This window comes from Sceloporus occidentalis, unplaced genomic scaffold, assembly GCF_023333645.1.
Source record: "Sceloporus occidentalis isolate IW3139 unplaced genomic scaffold, rSceOcc1.0.p SCAF_91, whole genome shotgun sequence".
NCBI lineage: Eukaryota > Metazoa > Chordata > Lepidosauria > Squamata > Phrynosomatidae > Sceloporus > Sceloporus occidentalis.
The window spans coordinates 3,085,515-3,102,121 of NW_028317071.1; the positions used below are offsets into that span (position 1 = coordinate 3,085,515).

General features: G+C 46.4%; 1 protein-coding gene across 1 annotated transcript in view; it reads left to right on the plus strand.

The window, feature by feature from the left end:
• The first annotated feature begins 473 nt into the window (after nt 1-473).
• ANO8 (anoctamin 8) overlaps nt 474-16,607 on the plus strand; it is a 55,699-nt gene continuing 39,565 nt past the window's right edge. Inside the window, exons 1-4 of the mRNA XM_089496648.1 lie at nt 474-821; nt 11,057-11,167; nt 14,831-15,188; nt 16,036-16,174. Of these exons, the coding sequence (XP_089352774.1) occupies nt 740-821; nt 11,057-11,167; nt 14,831-15,188; nt 16,036-16,174 (690 nt within the window). The 5' untranslated portion in view covers nt 474-739. The remainder of the gene's footprint in view (nt 822-11,056; nt 11,168-14,830; nt 15,189-16,035; nt 16,175-16,607) is intronic.

The following is a 16,607-nucleotide window of genomic DNA, read 5'->3' on the forward strand; positions in this document are numbered from 1 at the left end:
GAGGAAGAGGCAAGTCTGAATTTGGAGATAATTCAGCTAACTAGACCATGTTTCATTTTCAGTCATGACTCCTGGCTCTCTCTAGGGAAAAGAAATCTGCCACAATAGAACTCTATTTATTTTGTGTTCCAATTTGCAAGGAGGAAGAGGAAGAAGAGGCACCTTTGAATTTGGAGATGATGATGATGATGATGATGATTATTATTATTTGGTCTTGCAATTTGCAAAGAGGAGGAGGAAGAGGAGGCAGATCTGAATGTGGACCTATAACAGGACTCTGTTTTTGTCTTCCAGTTTGCAAGGAGGAGGAGGCTGATCTGAATGTGGAATGTAGAATTCTTTATGTGTGTTTTGTCTTGCACTTTGCAAGGAAGGAAGAGAAGGAGGGCAGGCGAAGGCTGGCAGTCTGGCTGGGGAGAGTCAGGCCAAGCAGAGTATTGCAGCCCCTCCTTGCCTTGCTCTGCCTTCCTCCTCCTCCTCCTCCTCCTCCTGCTTCCTTTGTCCCTCCTTTTCCCTCCTCCTCCTCTGGGCTCTTTGGCTTTGGGGCAGCTGGGGTGCCCCCTTGGATGGCAGTGCCAGGCTGCCCTGGCTCCCCTTGGCCAAGGCAGGGCCCCATTGCTGGTGGCCCCTGCCTGGATGGCTCCCCATTCCCGGGGCCCCTTCTCTGCCCCTAGGAGGAGGCGTCGCATTGCGCTGTGCCCACCTTCCCCGGTGCCACCCTCGGACCAACCTTGAGAGGATGCTAGAGGGGGGCCCAGGAGGGTCAGCCCCATCGGGGGCATCCCAGGAGGGAGAGCGAGCCAAGCAAGAAGGGGTCCTAGGTAAGTCTCCTCTCCAGGGCCAGGTGATGGGCACCTTTTGGGGCACCACAGGGAAGAGATGCCAAGCCCAAAGTATCCTCCTTTGGTTTCCTTCTCCTCCTTGCATCCCCTCCATCTTGCAAAGAAGGGGGGGGGGGGAAAGAAGAGCATCCCAAATATTGCCTCCCCCAGCAGCTGGCACAGGTTGGCACACAGATGGTGCCACGCACTGCGGAGGTCTCTGTGCAGCAAAGGAGCCCAGGGAAGGAAGACTAGGTCTTGGTTTGGGGGTCTTGGCTGGGGGGCACCAGGAAGATGCCAAGGCCTTCCTGCCAGGCTTTGGGGATCCCACGTGGCTCTTTGTCTCCTTTGGCACCCCCCCCCCTTTATGCCCACGTTGGGTGAGAAAGGAGCCCCCAGGTGGCAATGGGAGGTTGGCTGACCAAGACAAGGACCCCCAATGCCAAGGTTTTTTGGGCGGGGGAGGCATTGATGTCCACTTCTGGGCCCCCTCCATTTTAAGAAAGTGGTGGCACTGCCCACTGCCAAGGTCCTGCCAAGGCTTCTTCAAATGGAAGTGGCAAGAAGTGGACATAAATGCCCCCTGCACCAAGGGGGAGATTGTTCTGCCAGGACAGGGACCCAACGCCAAGCTTTTAGGTTGGGGGGCATTGATATCCACTTCTAGGCCCCCACCATTTGAAGAAAGTGGTGGCACTGCCCACTGCCAATGTCTTGCCAAGGCTCAGATTCTGCACCAAAGGGGAGATTTTTCTGCTAAGACAGGGACCCAATGTCATCCTTCTGGGCCAGGAAGCATTTATGTCCACTTCTGTGCCCCTACCATTTGAAGGAGCTGGTGGTACTGCCTACTGCCAAGGCTCAGATTCTGCACCAAAGGGGAGATTTTTCTGCCAAGACAGGGGCCCAGTGCCAAGCTGCTGGGCTGGGCTGGGGGAAGTTGCTGTTTGCTGGCGTTTGGGTCCCCTTCTGTGCTCCCTCTGTTTAGAGAAGGTGGTGGCATTGCCCACTTTCAAGGCCCCACCAAGCCTCAGATTCTGCACCAAGGGTGACCTTTGTAAGGCATCACCAAGGTTAGGCAGGGGAAAAAGAAAGGGGGAAGGGGTGCCAATGGGGGCAGAATTGCTCAGGTGGGTAGACTGGAGGGGCAGAAAAGTGGCATCAGATGGCACCGATCTCTTGCCCTTTGCTTTGCTCCTGGGCACTGGGGAAAGGAGAGGAAAGGGTGCAGCTGCAAGGGAAATGTGCTCAGGAGGGTAGATCTGTGGCCACTTGAGACTAGAGAAGCGGCATCGGATGGCACTCCTTCCTGCCTGCCTTGCTTAGCTCCTGGGCAGAAATCCCACTTACAGTGGGCTGTTCCCCTGCAGAAGACTATTTGCTGGAAATGGCTCTCACTCTGCAGCACTTAATGGACCTCCACTTCACCCAAATGCACCCTGCCTCTCAGGGCAGCTCTTGAGAAAAGGGCATTTCGGATTAAAATCGGGTACCTTGTTCATCGCCCCTTGAACCCCAAACCCAGGCCCAAAGAATTTGTACAGCTACAGGATGCATAGATTTGGGCATTGAGGAGAAATACTGTGCCTTCCTATCTCTTTGTTTTTAATGGCCATTACATCAGTTTCATAGATCCCTAGGGTTGGAAGGGACCCCCAGGAGTTCTCCGATCCAGCTCCCTTTGGCCATGCAAGAATACATAGAATCCTAGAGTTGGAAGAGACTCAAAGGCCTATCCAGTCCAAACCCATTCTGGCATGCGTAGAATACTAGAGTTAGAAGGGACCCCAAGGGACCATCCAGTCCAACCCACTTCTGCCATGCAGGAATATATAGAATCCTAGAGTTGGAAGTTAGAGTTCAATCCCTTTCTGTCATGCAGGAAGACACCACCCAAGCCCTCTCTGTGACAGATAGCCATCCGGACTCTGTTAATAATCTCCAAAAAAGCAGCGCATTATTCTTACTGTCAGGAAGTCCTTCCTAATGTTTCACTGGAATATAGGGTGACCCTATGAATGCAAGACCCCCAAAAATGGCTCTCCTCAGGTCTTGCAAACTGAAGGCACCTGTGCAGCCCCCTTGGCTGAGCCTGTGTGTTGTTCTTGTGTGCCTTCAAGTTGTTTCTGACTTATGGCAACCCTAAGGCGAACCTGTCACGGGGTTTTCAGGAGGCTGACAGTGTGTGACTCACCCAGGATGGTTTATCCACCTGTAATGCACCTTTCCCCTTTCCCTACTACCTTCTTCCTTCCTCAGTGTCATTGCCTTTTCTAATAGTCTTTTCTAATGAGTCCGATATTCTCATGTCCAAAGTAGGACAGTTTCGGTTTAGTCATCTTGACTTCTAGGGAAAATTCAGATTTGATCTTGGATCCATTTATTTGTCTTTTTTACAATCCACAGTATTCACTCTTCTCCAGTACCGGATTACAAATAAGTTGATTTTCTTCCTATCCGCTTCCTTTACTGTCTCACTTCCACATCCATGGATAGAAATGGGAAGTATGATGGCATGGACAATCCTAACTTTAATATTCAATAATCTATCTTTACACTTGGAAATTTGGTCTAATTTCTTTATAGCTGCCCTTCCAAGTCCTAGCTTTCTTTGCTGCAGTCTCCATTCTAATTCAACCAAGAGAAATCATGAACTTTTCCAGTGTCTTTGTTGTCTCAAGCTACATCTCTGGTCATTATTTTTGTTTTCTGTAGTGCCTTGTTCTGTAGCTCCAAGTCATTTCCAACTTTTGGCAACCCAAAAGCGAAGCCATCATGGGGTTTTCTTACCATGATTTGTTTAGAGGAGGTTTGCCATGGTCATCTTCTGAGGCTGAGAGTGTGACGTACCCAAGGTCACTGCCTCACTGAGGTCCTATCTGGTTGCAGTCCCCCTAAAAACAAAAGCTATTGAGTATTGATTTCTTCATTTCCAGCTTATCTGAATAATTTTGGCTAGGTGTCAGAAGTCCAAAACATCTGGAAGACCAAAGTTTGGGAATCATTGGGAGTAGATGAAGGGCTGTGCAAGACCTCATTTGCCAGACTGGGAAAGGAAAGGCTTTGTCAGACCTGAGCAAACATAGACTTGTTGGCAACTGTTCATTAACGTGGGAGCCCTGTTTGCACCGAAAGTGGGATAAATCCAGTTGAACTGAGCAGGACTTCCATATCTGCATGGCATAGAGTTTGCACCCAAACATTGGGAAGAACTTCCTGTTAGTAAGAGTTGTTTGACAATGGAATAATAAGCTGTCTTGGAAAGTGGTGGAGTCTCCTTCTTTGGAGGTTTTTAAACGGGCTGGTTGGCCCTCTCTTAGGACTTCTTTAATTTTGGGTTCCTGTATGGTAGGGGGTTAGAGTAGATGACCTCTGGGGGTCCTTTCCAACTCTAGGAAGAATATTGGGCCATGTGGGCATGACATTGTTAGCAAGGATCAACTTGGCAACAGCTGAGCTACAGGGCTGAGAACCTTGTGCCATTTCTGAAGCTGTTGGACTGCAATGCCCAGCAACCCTGGCAGGCTTAGCCAGTGGAGAAGAGTGCTGGGAGCTGCAATTTTGCAACAGCTGGAGACTGCTGTGCTGAAGAGCAGCCTTGCAAGCCTGTGCATTTTCTCCCGACTGCTTTAATGTGCCTTGAGTGGGGTTGGTTCAGAAAGCGGCCTTATGGAGGCTGGCATAAATAATTGAAGCGGAATTGGCTGGCGCTGTTAAAGAGACAGGAGAGCTTTTCCAGCATTTTGTGCATTTGCTGCCCCTCCCTGGATGGGTGTCTTTGGTCAAGGCAAAGGTGCAAAGTGGCCAGTTAGCCCTCATGCCTGCCTGGGTATCAGTCTTCCTAGCAATGCCATCGGCTGCCCCCACTGCAGCTGTGTCAAGCTGTGCCCCACAATGGTCAGCCTGTTCCCTTCCCTGTAGCCCGGGAAGAGAGGATGCCTTTGTCAAGACCACTTGGGTCCAGGCATGGATGTTTTTTCAGGGTGGACATTTTGGTGGTGCCAGCTTGGCATAGTGGTTTGACTCTGGAGACCAGAATCCCTGCTCGGCCATGGAAACCCACTGGGTGACCTTAGGCAAGTCATACTTTCTCAGCCTCAGGGGAGGCAATGGTAAACCTCCTCAGAATAAAACTTGCCAAGAGAACCCCAGGGTAGGTTCACCTTAGGGTTGTCACAAGTTGGAAAAGACTTGAAGGCACACAACAACAAAAAAAGACAAAAAGGTTTTTTGATTCATACATGCCCCCCAAATGACTTCTAGGGGACATGGGGGCGTTCCCACCATACTTGGAATCCCCTCTGGGGTAAATACCAAGTTTTGCGAACATTTTGGGTTCAGAACGCCCCTTCCTATGGAATCGATGGATTTGTAATTTAGCGAACGCCATATCAGTGTGGTTTAGTGGCTTGAGCACTGGGTTCTGACTCAGGAGACCAGGATTTGAATCTGCTTTGTTAGGGAACCCCACTAAGTTGTACTCTTTCAGCCTCAGGAGAAGGCCATGGCAAGCCCCCCTGTGATCCAGTTCTGCCAAGAAAACCCCATGATAGGTTCGCCATAAATCAGAGCCGACTTAAAGGCAGCCAGCAACACATTTAGGATTCTAAGCTGGGAAGCTCCTCTGGGCCTCTCCGAACTACAGATCCCCAGCTTCCATGAGATGGAGCCACAGCAATGAAAGTGGAAGAACTGCCTAGCGTGGAAAAAGTCCAGCTCAGTTTTCGCTCAGAAACCTTAGGGTCTGGGATGATCCTGAACTGGCAACCTTAGTTCTGGTACCCGTGCCCAAAGTTGGCCCTTGGTGCCCCCTGGAAATCTCCAGTAGGGCCTGATGGCAAGAGCCATTCAGTAGGACAGTGATGGCGATCCTTTTAGAGACCCAGTGCCCAAACAGCAACCCCAAACCCACTTATTTATTGCAAAGTGCCATGTCCCTCTGGCTTTCTAGTAAAAAAGCTCTGGCAGACTTTGTGCTGGAGCAACGGCACATGTGCCCACAGAGAGGGCTCTGAGTGCCACCTCTGGCACATGTGCCATAGGTTTGCCAGCACTGTGGTAGGGGAAGATGCTGCCTTGGAAAGTGGTGGAGACTGTATTTTTGGAGGTTTTTAAGCAGATGGCCATCTTTCAAAGGGAAGGCTTGGCAGAAATGAACTGGACTGGATGACCCTTTGGGGTCCCTTCCAGCTCCAGGATTCTATCAGAGAAAATGGAGAGAGTGAAATAATTCTTGTTTCCTCCCAAAGTCTAGGAACACAGCCTGCGGGTCACATCCACTGAAGCAGAGCAGTTTTCAGGACAGAGAAAAGGAAGGACTTTTTCATGCCGAACAAAGTCAGAACTGTAAAACTCGCTCTCGCGTCTCAGAGCCGGCTGCCAACTTGGACAGCTTTAAAAAAGGAGCGTGTGACTCCCTTGTTAAGGCCAGCGGCAAATGGTTCACCTGGGCACAGTTCAAAGCAGCAGGGATGTCGTTCTTCACTGCGTTTCTTCTTGAAGAAAGCAAAATATTTGAGGCTTTTATTCCTGCAACAGGGGGAGGCTTCCAAAACCATCCCGTTTTCGAAGTGTTGTTCGCAATTTGGGACTTATTCTGCACAAACTCGCCTTGTTGTTTCGCATTGAAAACAGCCAATAATATTCATAATATTAATATTTCTTCATAGAAGCACCCTTCTCTCACAGGAAAGCCTTCTTCCTGCATGGAAAATGCTGCTTTCTGTGCAAAATAACCACCTGTGAATTTTGCGTAGAATAAGCCTCGAATTGCAAAGATTATCCTCTGTCCAGGATTCCTCTCATCAGGGTTTCTCAGTGCTCAAAAAAAAACAGGCTTTTCAACCATTTTCTGAATATTTCCAAATATTCTTTCCATTTCTTCTTGAAGAGAGCAAGACGTTTTATAGCACTTTTATTCCTGCTACAAGAAAGGTTTCCAAAACCATTCCATTTTTGAAGCCTGTTGACAATTTGAGACTTATTCTGTTCAAAATTCACACGTGGTCCATTTTTTTTTCTAGAACGAAGCAAAACGTTTTAGCAGTTTTATTCCCACTTCTAGAAAGGGTTCCAAAACTGCGCCGTTTTTGCAGCTTATTTGCAATTCAGGACATCTTCTGTGCAAAGTTTTCTGTACAAAACAACCCTGTGCAAATTTTACACAAAATAAACCCTAAACCACAAAGATTTTCCTTGCTCCAGGATTCTTCTCATCCAAGTTTTTTCAAAAAACATGTTTTTATTAACCATTTTTTCAATATTTACAAATATTCTTTCCATTTTCTTCTTGAAGGAAGCCAAAAGCTTTATTCCTGCTACAAGGAAGGCTTCCAAAACCTCCGTTTTCATTTTCGAAGCCTATTCACAATCGGATGTCTTCTGCGGAAAATTCGCATGGTGTTGTTTTGCACAGAAAGCACCATTTCCTGCTCAGGAAATAATTTTTTTTTGTGTGCAAAACAACCCCGTGTGATTTTACATAGGATAGTCATATGGTTTAGAGTTTATTCTATGTAAAATTTGCACAGGAAATTATATTTTCTGTGCAAAAGAACCCCATGCAAATTTTACTCGGAATAAACCCTAAACTGCAAAGGTTGTTCCATGTACAATTCCAGGTTTCTTCTCATCATGGTTTCTTGATTTCCAGGATTTTTCTCATCAGGGTTTCCCGATAATTTGGAAAATATGTCTTTTGACAATTTTTTGAATATTTCCATATCTTTTTTCCCTCCCTAGTTAGGACCTGCTGCAACTCCCAGCACCATAGCCAGCCTGTTGAGGTATGCTGGGAGTTGCAGTTCAACAACATCTGGAGGTGTGTTGTTGTTTGCAACCAGTTGCCTTTGGGCCAGGGCCTGCCATTCACATCCGTTTCCTGCCTCTCCTCTGCCTCTTCTTACCATTCCAGTTTTGCAGGATTTTTGTGGCATGAGCCACAAAATGTCCTCCTTGCATGTTTGCAATCCCCATTGTCCCCATTGCACATTTGTTAGCCTCTTCCTCCAGTGGCCCTGGGTTCGAGGATCCTGGCCTTGCAAAACTGGGCTGTTTTGGAGTTACGGCATAACAGGCAGGGAAGTTTCAGCCTCCAGAATCTCCCAGAGAGTGGTGGTTTAAACAAAAAAAGTAACTTTTCCTACTTTGCAAATGTCTGCCCTAATTATGGTGGTCCATTCATTACATTTATACCCCGCCTTGCAGGAACTGGGAGGTTGCACATGATTATTTTTATGATTAATTTTATTACCCTGATGCTTATAACAACCCTGCAAGGTAGGACAGGTTGGAAGAGGACAAGACTGGCTCTAGGTCATGCTTGCCGCAGCAGACTTCAACTCCCAGAATTACAGAGCATGGATCCAGAGGAGTTAAAAATGGATCAACCTGAATTGTTTCTGCAATGCAGATCTTTTTAGGCTGCATCTGCACTATAGAAAGAATCCAGGTTGACCCTCATTTTAACTGCATTTTGGCTCCATGCTGTGGAATTCTGGGAGTTGTAGCTTGCCAGAATGCTTTGACAGAGAAAGTCAAGGAGCCCTGGTGGTGCAGTGGTTAAATGCCAGCACTGCAGCCACTCGCTCGCAAACCACAAAGTTGTGAGTTCAGTCCCAGCCTGGGGTTCAGGGTCGACTCAGCCTGGCATCCTTTCGTAGGATAGTAAAATGAGTACCCAGCTTGTTGAGGGCAAGTAGCTTATAGTTGTAAACTGCTCAGTGCACTATGAAGTGATTAATAAATGAAGCTCCTATTGCTATAAAGTCAAATGTCTCACAAAACTAGCATTCCCAGAATTGCATAGCATGGAGCCATGGCAGTTAAAGTGATGTCAACCTGGATTATTTCTGCAGCGTGGTTGCAGCCTATAAGTGGACATTTGAACCTGGGTCTACCTATACTGTCAAATGTCCTAGTTAGGCAGGGACAGTCCCAATTAATTCTTTGCCATCCCACTTTTTCAGCTGGTTTAAAATGTTGCAGTTTCTTTCCTCCTCCTCCCACTTTTTCTTTTTGTCATCACTTCAGTTAATCCAAAAAGCCTTCAAAAGTGTAAAAGTATTTTGCATTGTTAACTCAATCGTGGAGCTGAAATCCTGCCCTTCCCAGTCAGCTCAGGCAAAAGCAAACTGCTGCAGCCGCTCCTAACGTCTGTCTTCCTTCCTTCCTTCCTTCCTTCCTTCCTTCCTTCCTATCTTGACCACACTCTAGTGTTGCTTGAGGAGCAGCCAGGAGTGTTGCTTGGCCACATGTGGCCAACATCTTTCTACCATGCAGGAATACATAGGATCCTAGAGTTGGAAGGGACCCCCAGGGGCCACCCAGTCCAACCCCCTTCTGCCATGCAGGAATGCACCATCCAAGCACTCTCTGTGACAGATCCAGGAGGTGGAAATGGTTTTGAAAATGAACAAAAGCAATTGCAAGGCTGATGGGTCTCAGAAAGGAGGGATGTGTGTGTACGGAGGCACAACGAAAGACGCAGAGAAATCTGCCGTTGGAGTTGGTTGCTATAGAGATGCCTGGCTTTTTACAATCTTAATTCCCTTCCTTTCTTTTCTCCATTTTCCCAGCTGCTAGAAGAGCTTTGCTAGGGGTAGGTGCGTCCATTATTGCTGTTGGGATCTGGGGGGAGAGAAAAGACCCCTCTGGCGAATTGTGGGGAGCAGATGAAAAGGAATAACAAGATCAAGAGGGGGCACATAAAAACCATGTTTAAGCATTGGAAGAGATGTCATGTTGAGGATGGAGCAAGCTTGTTTTCTGCTGCTCCAGAGATCAAGAACACAAGACAATGGATGCCAACAAACCGAAAAGAGATTCCACTTAAGCATTAGAAAGAACTTGTTGATGGTAAGAGCTGTTGGGAGGTGAAATATGCTGCATTGGAGGGTGGTGAAATCGTCTTTGAAGGTTTTTAAACAGAAGCTGGATGGCCATCAGTCGGGGTGCTTTGATGGTGTATTCCTGCATGGCAGTGAGTTGGATTGGATGGGCCTTTGGGGATTTCAACTCCAGGATTCGGTGTATTCCTGCATGGCGGTAATGGGTTTGATCTGGATGGCCTTTGGGGGTCTCTTCCAACTCTAGGATTCTATGACTAATTCTAAGGGAGGAAATAAGAACCTGCAATTGAAGTCCCTGAGCTAAAAGGTTAGCCAGGAAACGAGGCCAGAATATAGCCAGAATATGCGTTTATTAAGGTAGGTGAATTGCAGAGATGTTCTGAAGGAGATGCAACACTACAATTGATGGGAACTGCTTTGTATTGTTAGTTTGATCCAGTTGCAAAACTGGATTGGCCCAAGAGCTAGCATGGCGCTGGTCTGTGCCAATTGCAAATGCCAGTGTTGGCAGTGGCACTTGACTCAGTCTGGAGGGCCATGCAGGTGTGTGTGTGTCTCATATAGTTGAGCGGGAAAAAAGAAACCCTTTTTGGGTGGAGGTTGATGGACAACAGAGTCAGCCCAGGATAAGCATCTTCCTACCCACTTCTAGCTGTTGGATCCTGCCTTAGCTTCAGTGGCTTTATCCTAGGTTGGGATTTTCAGCTTGGTGCTTAGGCACTGGGGGTTGAGGAAGTTGTAGTGCATTCCCCCTGTATTGAGTCCTTCGACATGGCAGTTAAACCAGAGCCAAGGCAGTTAAAGTGGTGTGAAACTGCATTATTTCTGCAGCGTAGATGCAACCCAAGGGGCCAGTCACACATGTTTTGCATGGAGAGATTCATATCTGTGAATCAATTCAAAATCGATTCACCCTTCCCACTGTGTTTTATGGTAGAGAATCACTCCATGGCATTTAAATCTGGTCTGAAGTTCCCATTCGCCACCGTTCCAGATCAGAATGGAAGCGCTTCCATTTCCTGAATGGTGGCTGCATGATCCGAATCGATCCGATAGTTTACTCACACTATGTGGATTGTTGTGGTTCTACAAAAGAGAGCCTGTATGAGATCCGGTGCCAAATACATCAGTTTAAGTTGGCTTTTTAGTCCCCCCGCCTCCCCCGCTCCTGGCAAATTGCACTATGTAGAATTGGTGCCAATCTGAACTACAGGGAAATAACCTGGTTTCCAAAGCAGGTTATTTCATAGTGTGAATGGGGCCAAAATGGAGTGAGGCGAGGCAGTGTAAGGCAGACATTTTAGCCCTGCATGATGTGACTTTGGCCAGCATTCATGCATTTGCACCTGGCATTTCCCCTGTTCAATCTCTTTTTTCTCTTCGTAGATAAATTGTTTGGGAAGCGGCTGCTTCAGGCCGGGCGCTACATCATGTCCCACAAATCCTGGATGAAAACGGTTCCCACGGAAAACTGTGACGTGCTGATGACGCTCTCAGGTGAGTGGCAACATTGGTTTCTACCTGCTTGCTTTCCAAAGATTTTTGTTACAGGTTGTGTTGCCCTCATCCAAAATCCTCCAAAATAGTCCACATGGATGGCTGAGAGAATGACACCTTTGCTTTCGGATGATTCAGTATACAAATTTCATTTCATGCACAAAATTATTAAACAAATTATGTATAAGTTGAGCCTCATTTCGTTTTGTTTAATGCACAGAATTATCAGAAATATTATGTATAGGCTGAGTCTCCCTTTTCCGGAATTCCAAAATCTGAATTACTCCAAGATCGTCCATCTGGGTGGCTAAGAGAATCTGAAGTACTCCAAAACCAGAAAATGTCCACATGGGTGGCGGGGAGAGCAAAGACACCTTTGCTTTTGAATGGTTCAGTGTAAAAACAATTTCGGCCACAAAATTATCAAAAATATTATGTATAGGTTGGGTCTCCCTTTTCCGGAATTCCAAAATACTCCAAAATTGTGGGCGGCTGAGACAGTGACACCTTTGCTTTCAGATGGTTCAGTGTAGACAAACTTTGTTTCATGGACAAAAGTATTAAACATTGTGTATAAAATGACCATCAGGCTAGGGATGCAAACTATTTGTCATTGTGTGCCTTCAAGTTGTTTCCAACTTATGGCAACCCTAAGGTGATCCTATCATGGGGTTTTCTTGACAAGATTTGTTTAGAGGGGGTTTGCCTTTGCATCCCTCAGATGCTGAGAGAGTGTGACTTGCTTAAGTTCACCCAGTGGGTTTTCATAGTTGAGTGGGCTCCAGAGTCCTAGTCCAACAATCTAGTCACTACACCATGCTGGCTCTTGGCAAGGTATGTACAAAACCTAAATAAATTTCATTTTTAGATTTGGGTCCCATCTCCAAGATATCACATTATGCATATGCAAATATTCCAAAATCCAAAACACCTCTGATCCCATGGATTTGGGATAAGGGAGACCCAAATCTGTTTTCTGTGACATCAAGTCAACTTCAATTTATGGTGGCCCCTCCAGGGATCCCAATATTAACATTGGTTGGTATTAAGATTGAGCCTTCTCCCTCCCTGTTGTTGCGGTTGTTGTTGTTGTGTCTTAAAGTCATTTCTGACTTATTTCAACCCTAGCTTGTCGTTCCTTCCTCATTAATGACTTTGGCTGTCCTGGCAATGTTCTGATGTTGCTCAGCCAGCCCCTTGTGTTTGGTTTTTATTGGAGAAAGGCCAGAGGGCATGCTTCAGGGGAATTACGCCCTGGAAAAAAACACCAGCTTTGGACAGAAAAGTTAGTTGCCAATATTTTGCCATCCCGTTAGACATCTGCACCTTTGATCAACCACACAGTCACACTTGTGATGCACCCCATGTAGAGTATGTTGGTGTGCCGAGTGATACACTGGCGAGGTACAATCATACACACCCCTTTCACCCTATGCCCTTCTGTCGGACTGTCTGGTTTGTGTACATTGTGATTACATTCTCTGCATTATCAGGACCTGCCCTGTTTGCCACACTTGTGCGTTTTTGCTTTGCAGCAGTCCGCAGTGGCACCTGTCTGTTTGTATGCAGGTGGGAAGATGTGTATTTTTTGTGTTGTGCCGGAGTATCCAAGCTTCTTTTTGCTCCGGTTTTTAGACCTGGAATGCAACTATGCATCAATTCCATCCCGGTTTCAAATGTTCGCCTCATCTGAACAACCAGGCATCATTGCGGTTTGAGGTGGCTTTATTTTGCCCGTGTGGATGACCCCTATGTAACATCTCATGGCCTAAATTCACCAAACCCACCTTGAGAGCCTACAGCCATCTTGGCCAAAGGAGGGCTGTTTTCAGCTGCTGTGAAGGATCACATTTCCAGAGCAAGGAATTGCAGGAATTGCTCCTTGGTGCAAAGGGTTGGAAATGTCATCTTCTTGCACCCCAGTCGACAGCTGAATAGATCTGCTGGCTCTTAAGGTAGCACAGAGTGGGGGGATTTATGAAGTTTCTGGGATTTATGTAGTCTTACAGTAATACTGTGTACATTGCGCCCACGCTATAGGGGGGCATCCCATACATGGAAGCCACACAACAGGACCAAACGGGACGTGAGCTTACACATTTTTTGGCTTACGTAGGGGCATCCGGAACAGATCCCCCACATAAGCCAAGGGACCACTGTATCATCATCATCATCATCATCATTTATTTATATAGGGCCATCCATGTACATGGCACTTTACAGACAAAATGAAACGTTTATAACCATTTCAATAATCAACAATACGGTACTAAAATACAATACAAAAAAGGTCCCCGGCACAAAACGCAGAATAAAACAACATACTCAGTACAGAGACTCAGTTATACTAAAAATAGAAAGCGTTGATCTGAAATTCCAAAGGTTTTAGAAAGAAGTTCAGTTTGGATTTAAAACGGGCGAGAGAAGTTGCTGATTGCAAGCTGACAGGGAGGCAATTCCAGGAATCGGGGTGGCAAGAGAAAAAGGACGAAGTCTTACTAAATGTAGAGCAGTGGCATATCAGTACCTCAAGGTTGCAGTTCCAGAACTGCAATATTGAATGGCATTGCACATTTGACAAGGAAAAAAACAGCTAGGTGCATCTCCAGGGCCCAATGGAGACGCAAGGCTCAAAAATGTTTCCCAACTAGTGTTGATATCGCTTTGTAATTGAGTCCACAGGGAAGGTTTTTCTCTCTAGGTTTTTGCTGGAGATGTCTGAGACAGTTGTGCAGTGAAGAATGACACCATCTTGAGTATCAGGGTTGCAACTCTGCCTCCTTAATATACATTTTTCATTTATAAAGGAGGCAGAGTTGCTACCCTGATATCGGAGCTGGTGTCATTCTTCATTGCACAACTGTCTCAGACATCTCCAGCAAAAATCTAGAGAGAGAGAGACCACTTTTAAAAATTACTATTTAAAAAAAGTACTGCAGCAAAATGGTTGCACAAGGCATTTCATCCTCACCACCACTATATAAAATGATCAGGCTATTTAGATGGATAGGGCACAAAATATATTTCTTGGGTTAAAATGCCTGAACAAGAATACTTTCCTAAATTGAGATGTATGAATATACATCTTCAACAAATACAGGATATACCCTAAAACTAAAGAATACATAATAATAAGACTAACAGAACATAATTTGTAAGATGTCCGCCACTTGCAAACTAAAAATAATTGCATTATATTGTTGGAAAAAACAGTGGAGGAGAGTGGTTTGAGTCCTGGACTTAGGACCAGGGTTTGAATCCCTGCTCAGCCATGAAAACCCACTGGATGTCATTGGACAAGTTACATTCTCTCAGCAAGGCAATGTCAAAAGCATGGTGCAAATCCTGCTAGTATGGTACAACGGATGAGTGCTGGATTACAACACCTGGAGATCAGGGTTTGAATCCCTCCTCTGATGTAAACCCACTGGGTAACCTAGGGCAAGTCACACACTCTCAGCCTTAGAGGATGGCAATGGCAAACCCCCTCTGAACAAATCTTGCAAAGAAAATCCTGTGATAGGATCACTTTAGGGTCACAGTACGTTGGAAGTGACTTGAAGGTACACAACAACAGCAACAAATTCATTCTCAAATCCTCCAGTAATGGGGATTAGTTCTGTGCAAAAAGTAACTTTCTTTGCAAAACCTCTCCCTGCTCAGACACGACGGACGACCACACTCTGCTGTGGCTGCTCAACCACATCCGCTTGGGCATCCCGGAGCTCATCATCCAGATTCGGCACCACAAACACACACGGGTTTACGCCTTCTTTGTCACGGCGACTTATGAGAGGCAAGTTTTGTCTTCTTCAAGTTGTGCCCATGGAGCTTGTGTCGTCTTCTCTGTTTTTAACCTCTGCCATCTTGCTTGGCCGCGTGCGTCTCAGTTTTCATCTGTGAAACGTCAGAGGATAGGCAAGTCTCAAACACATAAATGCAAGAGAGGGCTCTGTGTAGGTGGGGAGCACATGAGTCCCATCCGTGTGGCGGGCAGTCAGGATTCAGTTTTGAAGCAGCGGTGGGAGCAGAGTCAAGGGAAATCCCTCTGGTTCTGTAGCAATTTAATTTCAGAGCATGCCAGACAGGGAACACGTGATGTCAGGCAAGTCAACCCTTTTCTGCCTCCAGTTGCTTTGCACCTTCTCAATCTTCAAAAATGAAATGTACAGATACAGGATTATGTGGGACACCTGGCTGAACAAGATTTATATGTGTGAAAGTGATCTAGGAGTCCAAGTAGACCACAGGCTGAACATGAGTCAACAGTGCAGTGCGGCAGCTAAAAGGGCCAATGCGATTTTAGGCTGCATCAATAGAAGTATAGTGTCTAGATCAAGGGAAGTAGTAGTGCCACTATATTCTGCTCTGGTCAGGCCTCACCTGGAATATTGTGTCTGGTTCTGGGCACCACAATTTAAAAAGGACATGGAGAAACTGGAGCCATGTGTCGAAAGGAGGGCGACTAAAATGGTGAAGGGTCTGGAAACCATGAAGCCCTATGAGGAATGCCTTAGGGAGCTGGGGATGTTTAGCCTGGAGAAGAGAAGGTTAAGAGGTGATATGATGGCCCTGTTTAAGTATTTAAAGGGATGTCATATTGAGGAGGGAGCAAGCTTGTTTTCTGCTGCTCCAGAGAACAGGATCTGAAGCAATGGATGCAAGCTATAGGAAAAGAGATTCCAGCTTAAGAGATTATGGTGGAGTCTCCCTCCTTGGAGGTCTTTAAATAGAGGCTGGATGGCCATCTGTTGAAGATGCTTTGATGGAGAGTTCCTGCATGGCAGAAGGGGGTTGGACTGGATGGCCCTTGGGGTCTCTTCCAACTGTATGATTCTATGGTTCTATCTTCTTCCTTTGCTCCCTAGTTTACTCCGGGGGGCCGATGAAATTGGCCTGCGGAAGCCTGTGAAAGCCGAATTTGGGGGAGGCATGCGCAGCTTCTCCTGTGAGGAAGATTACATCTATGAGAACATTGAGAATGAGCTGTATTTTTTCACTTCTCAGGTGAGTCAGGAGAAGATCTTCCTTTCCCACGGATCGGCCTGTTCCTCTGGAGAGATGCACATTGTTGTGCCGGTGGTTACAACCATATTGATTGCTCTTCCACCCACTAGGAGCCCCTGGTCATTGCAAAGAATAAAATACAGTGGTCCCTCCACATTTGCTAGGGTTAGGGGCGAAAGATCCCCGTGAATGTGGGAAAACTGCAAATAGAAAATACTATTCTTTTTACCTAAGGAAACATCTCTCTAGGAATCTCCAGGTCCTCCAGTGCAACTCTGTGGTCAACATCTGCCAAGGTTGATCATAGAATCATGCTGGAGGAGCTACAAAGGCCTAAAGAAGGGTTTTCTCTAGGAACGTCTAGGCTCTTCCAGCACAACTCTATGGTCAACTTCTGAAAGAGTTGTTTTGGAGGACCTAGAGATTCTTAGAG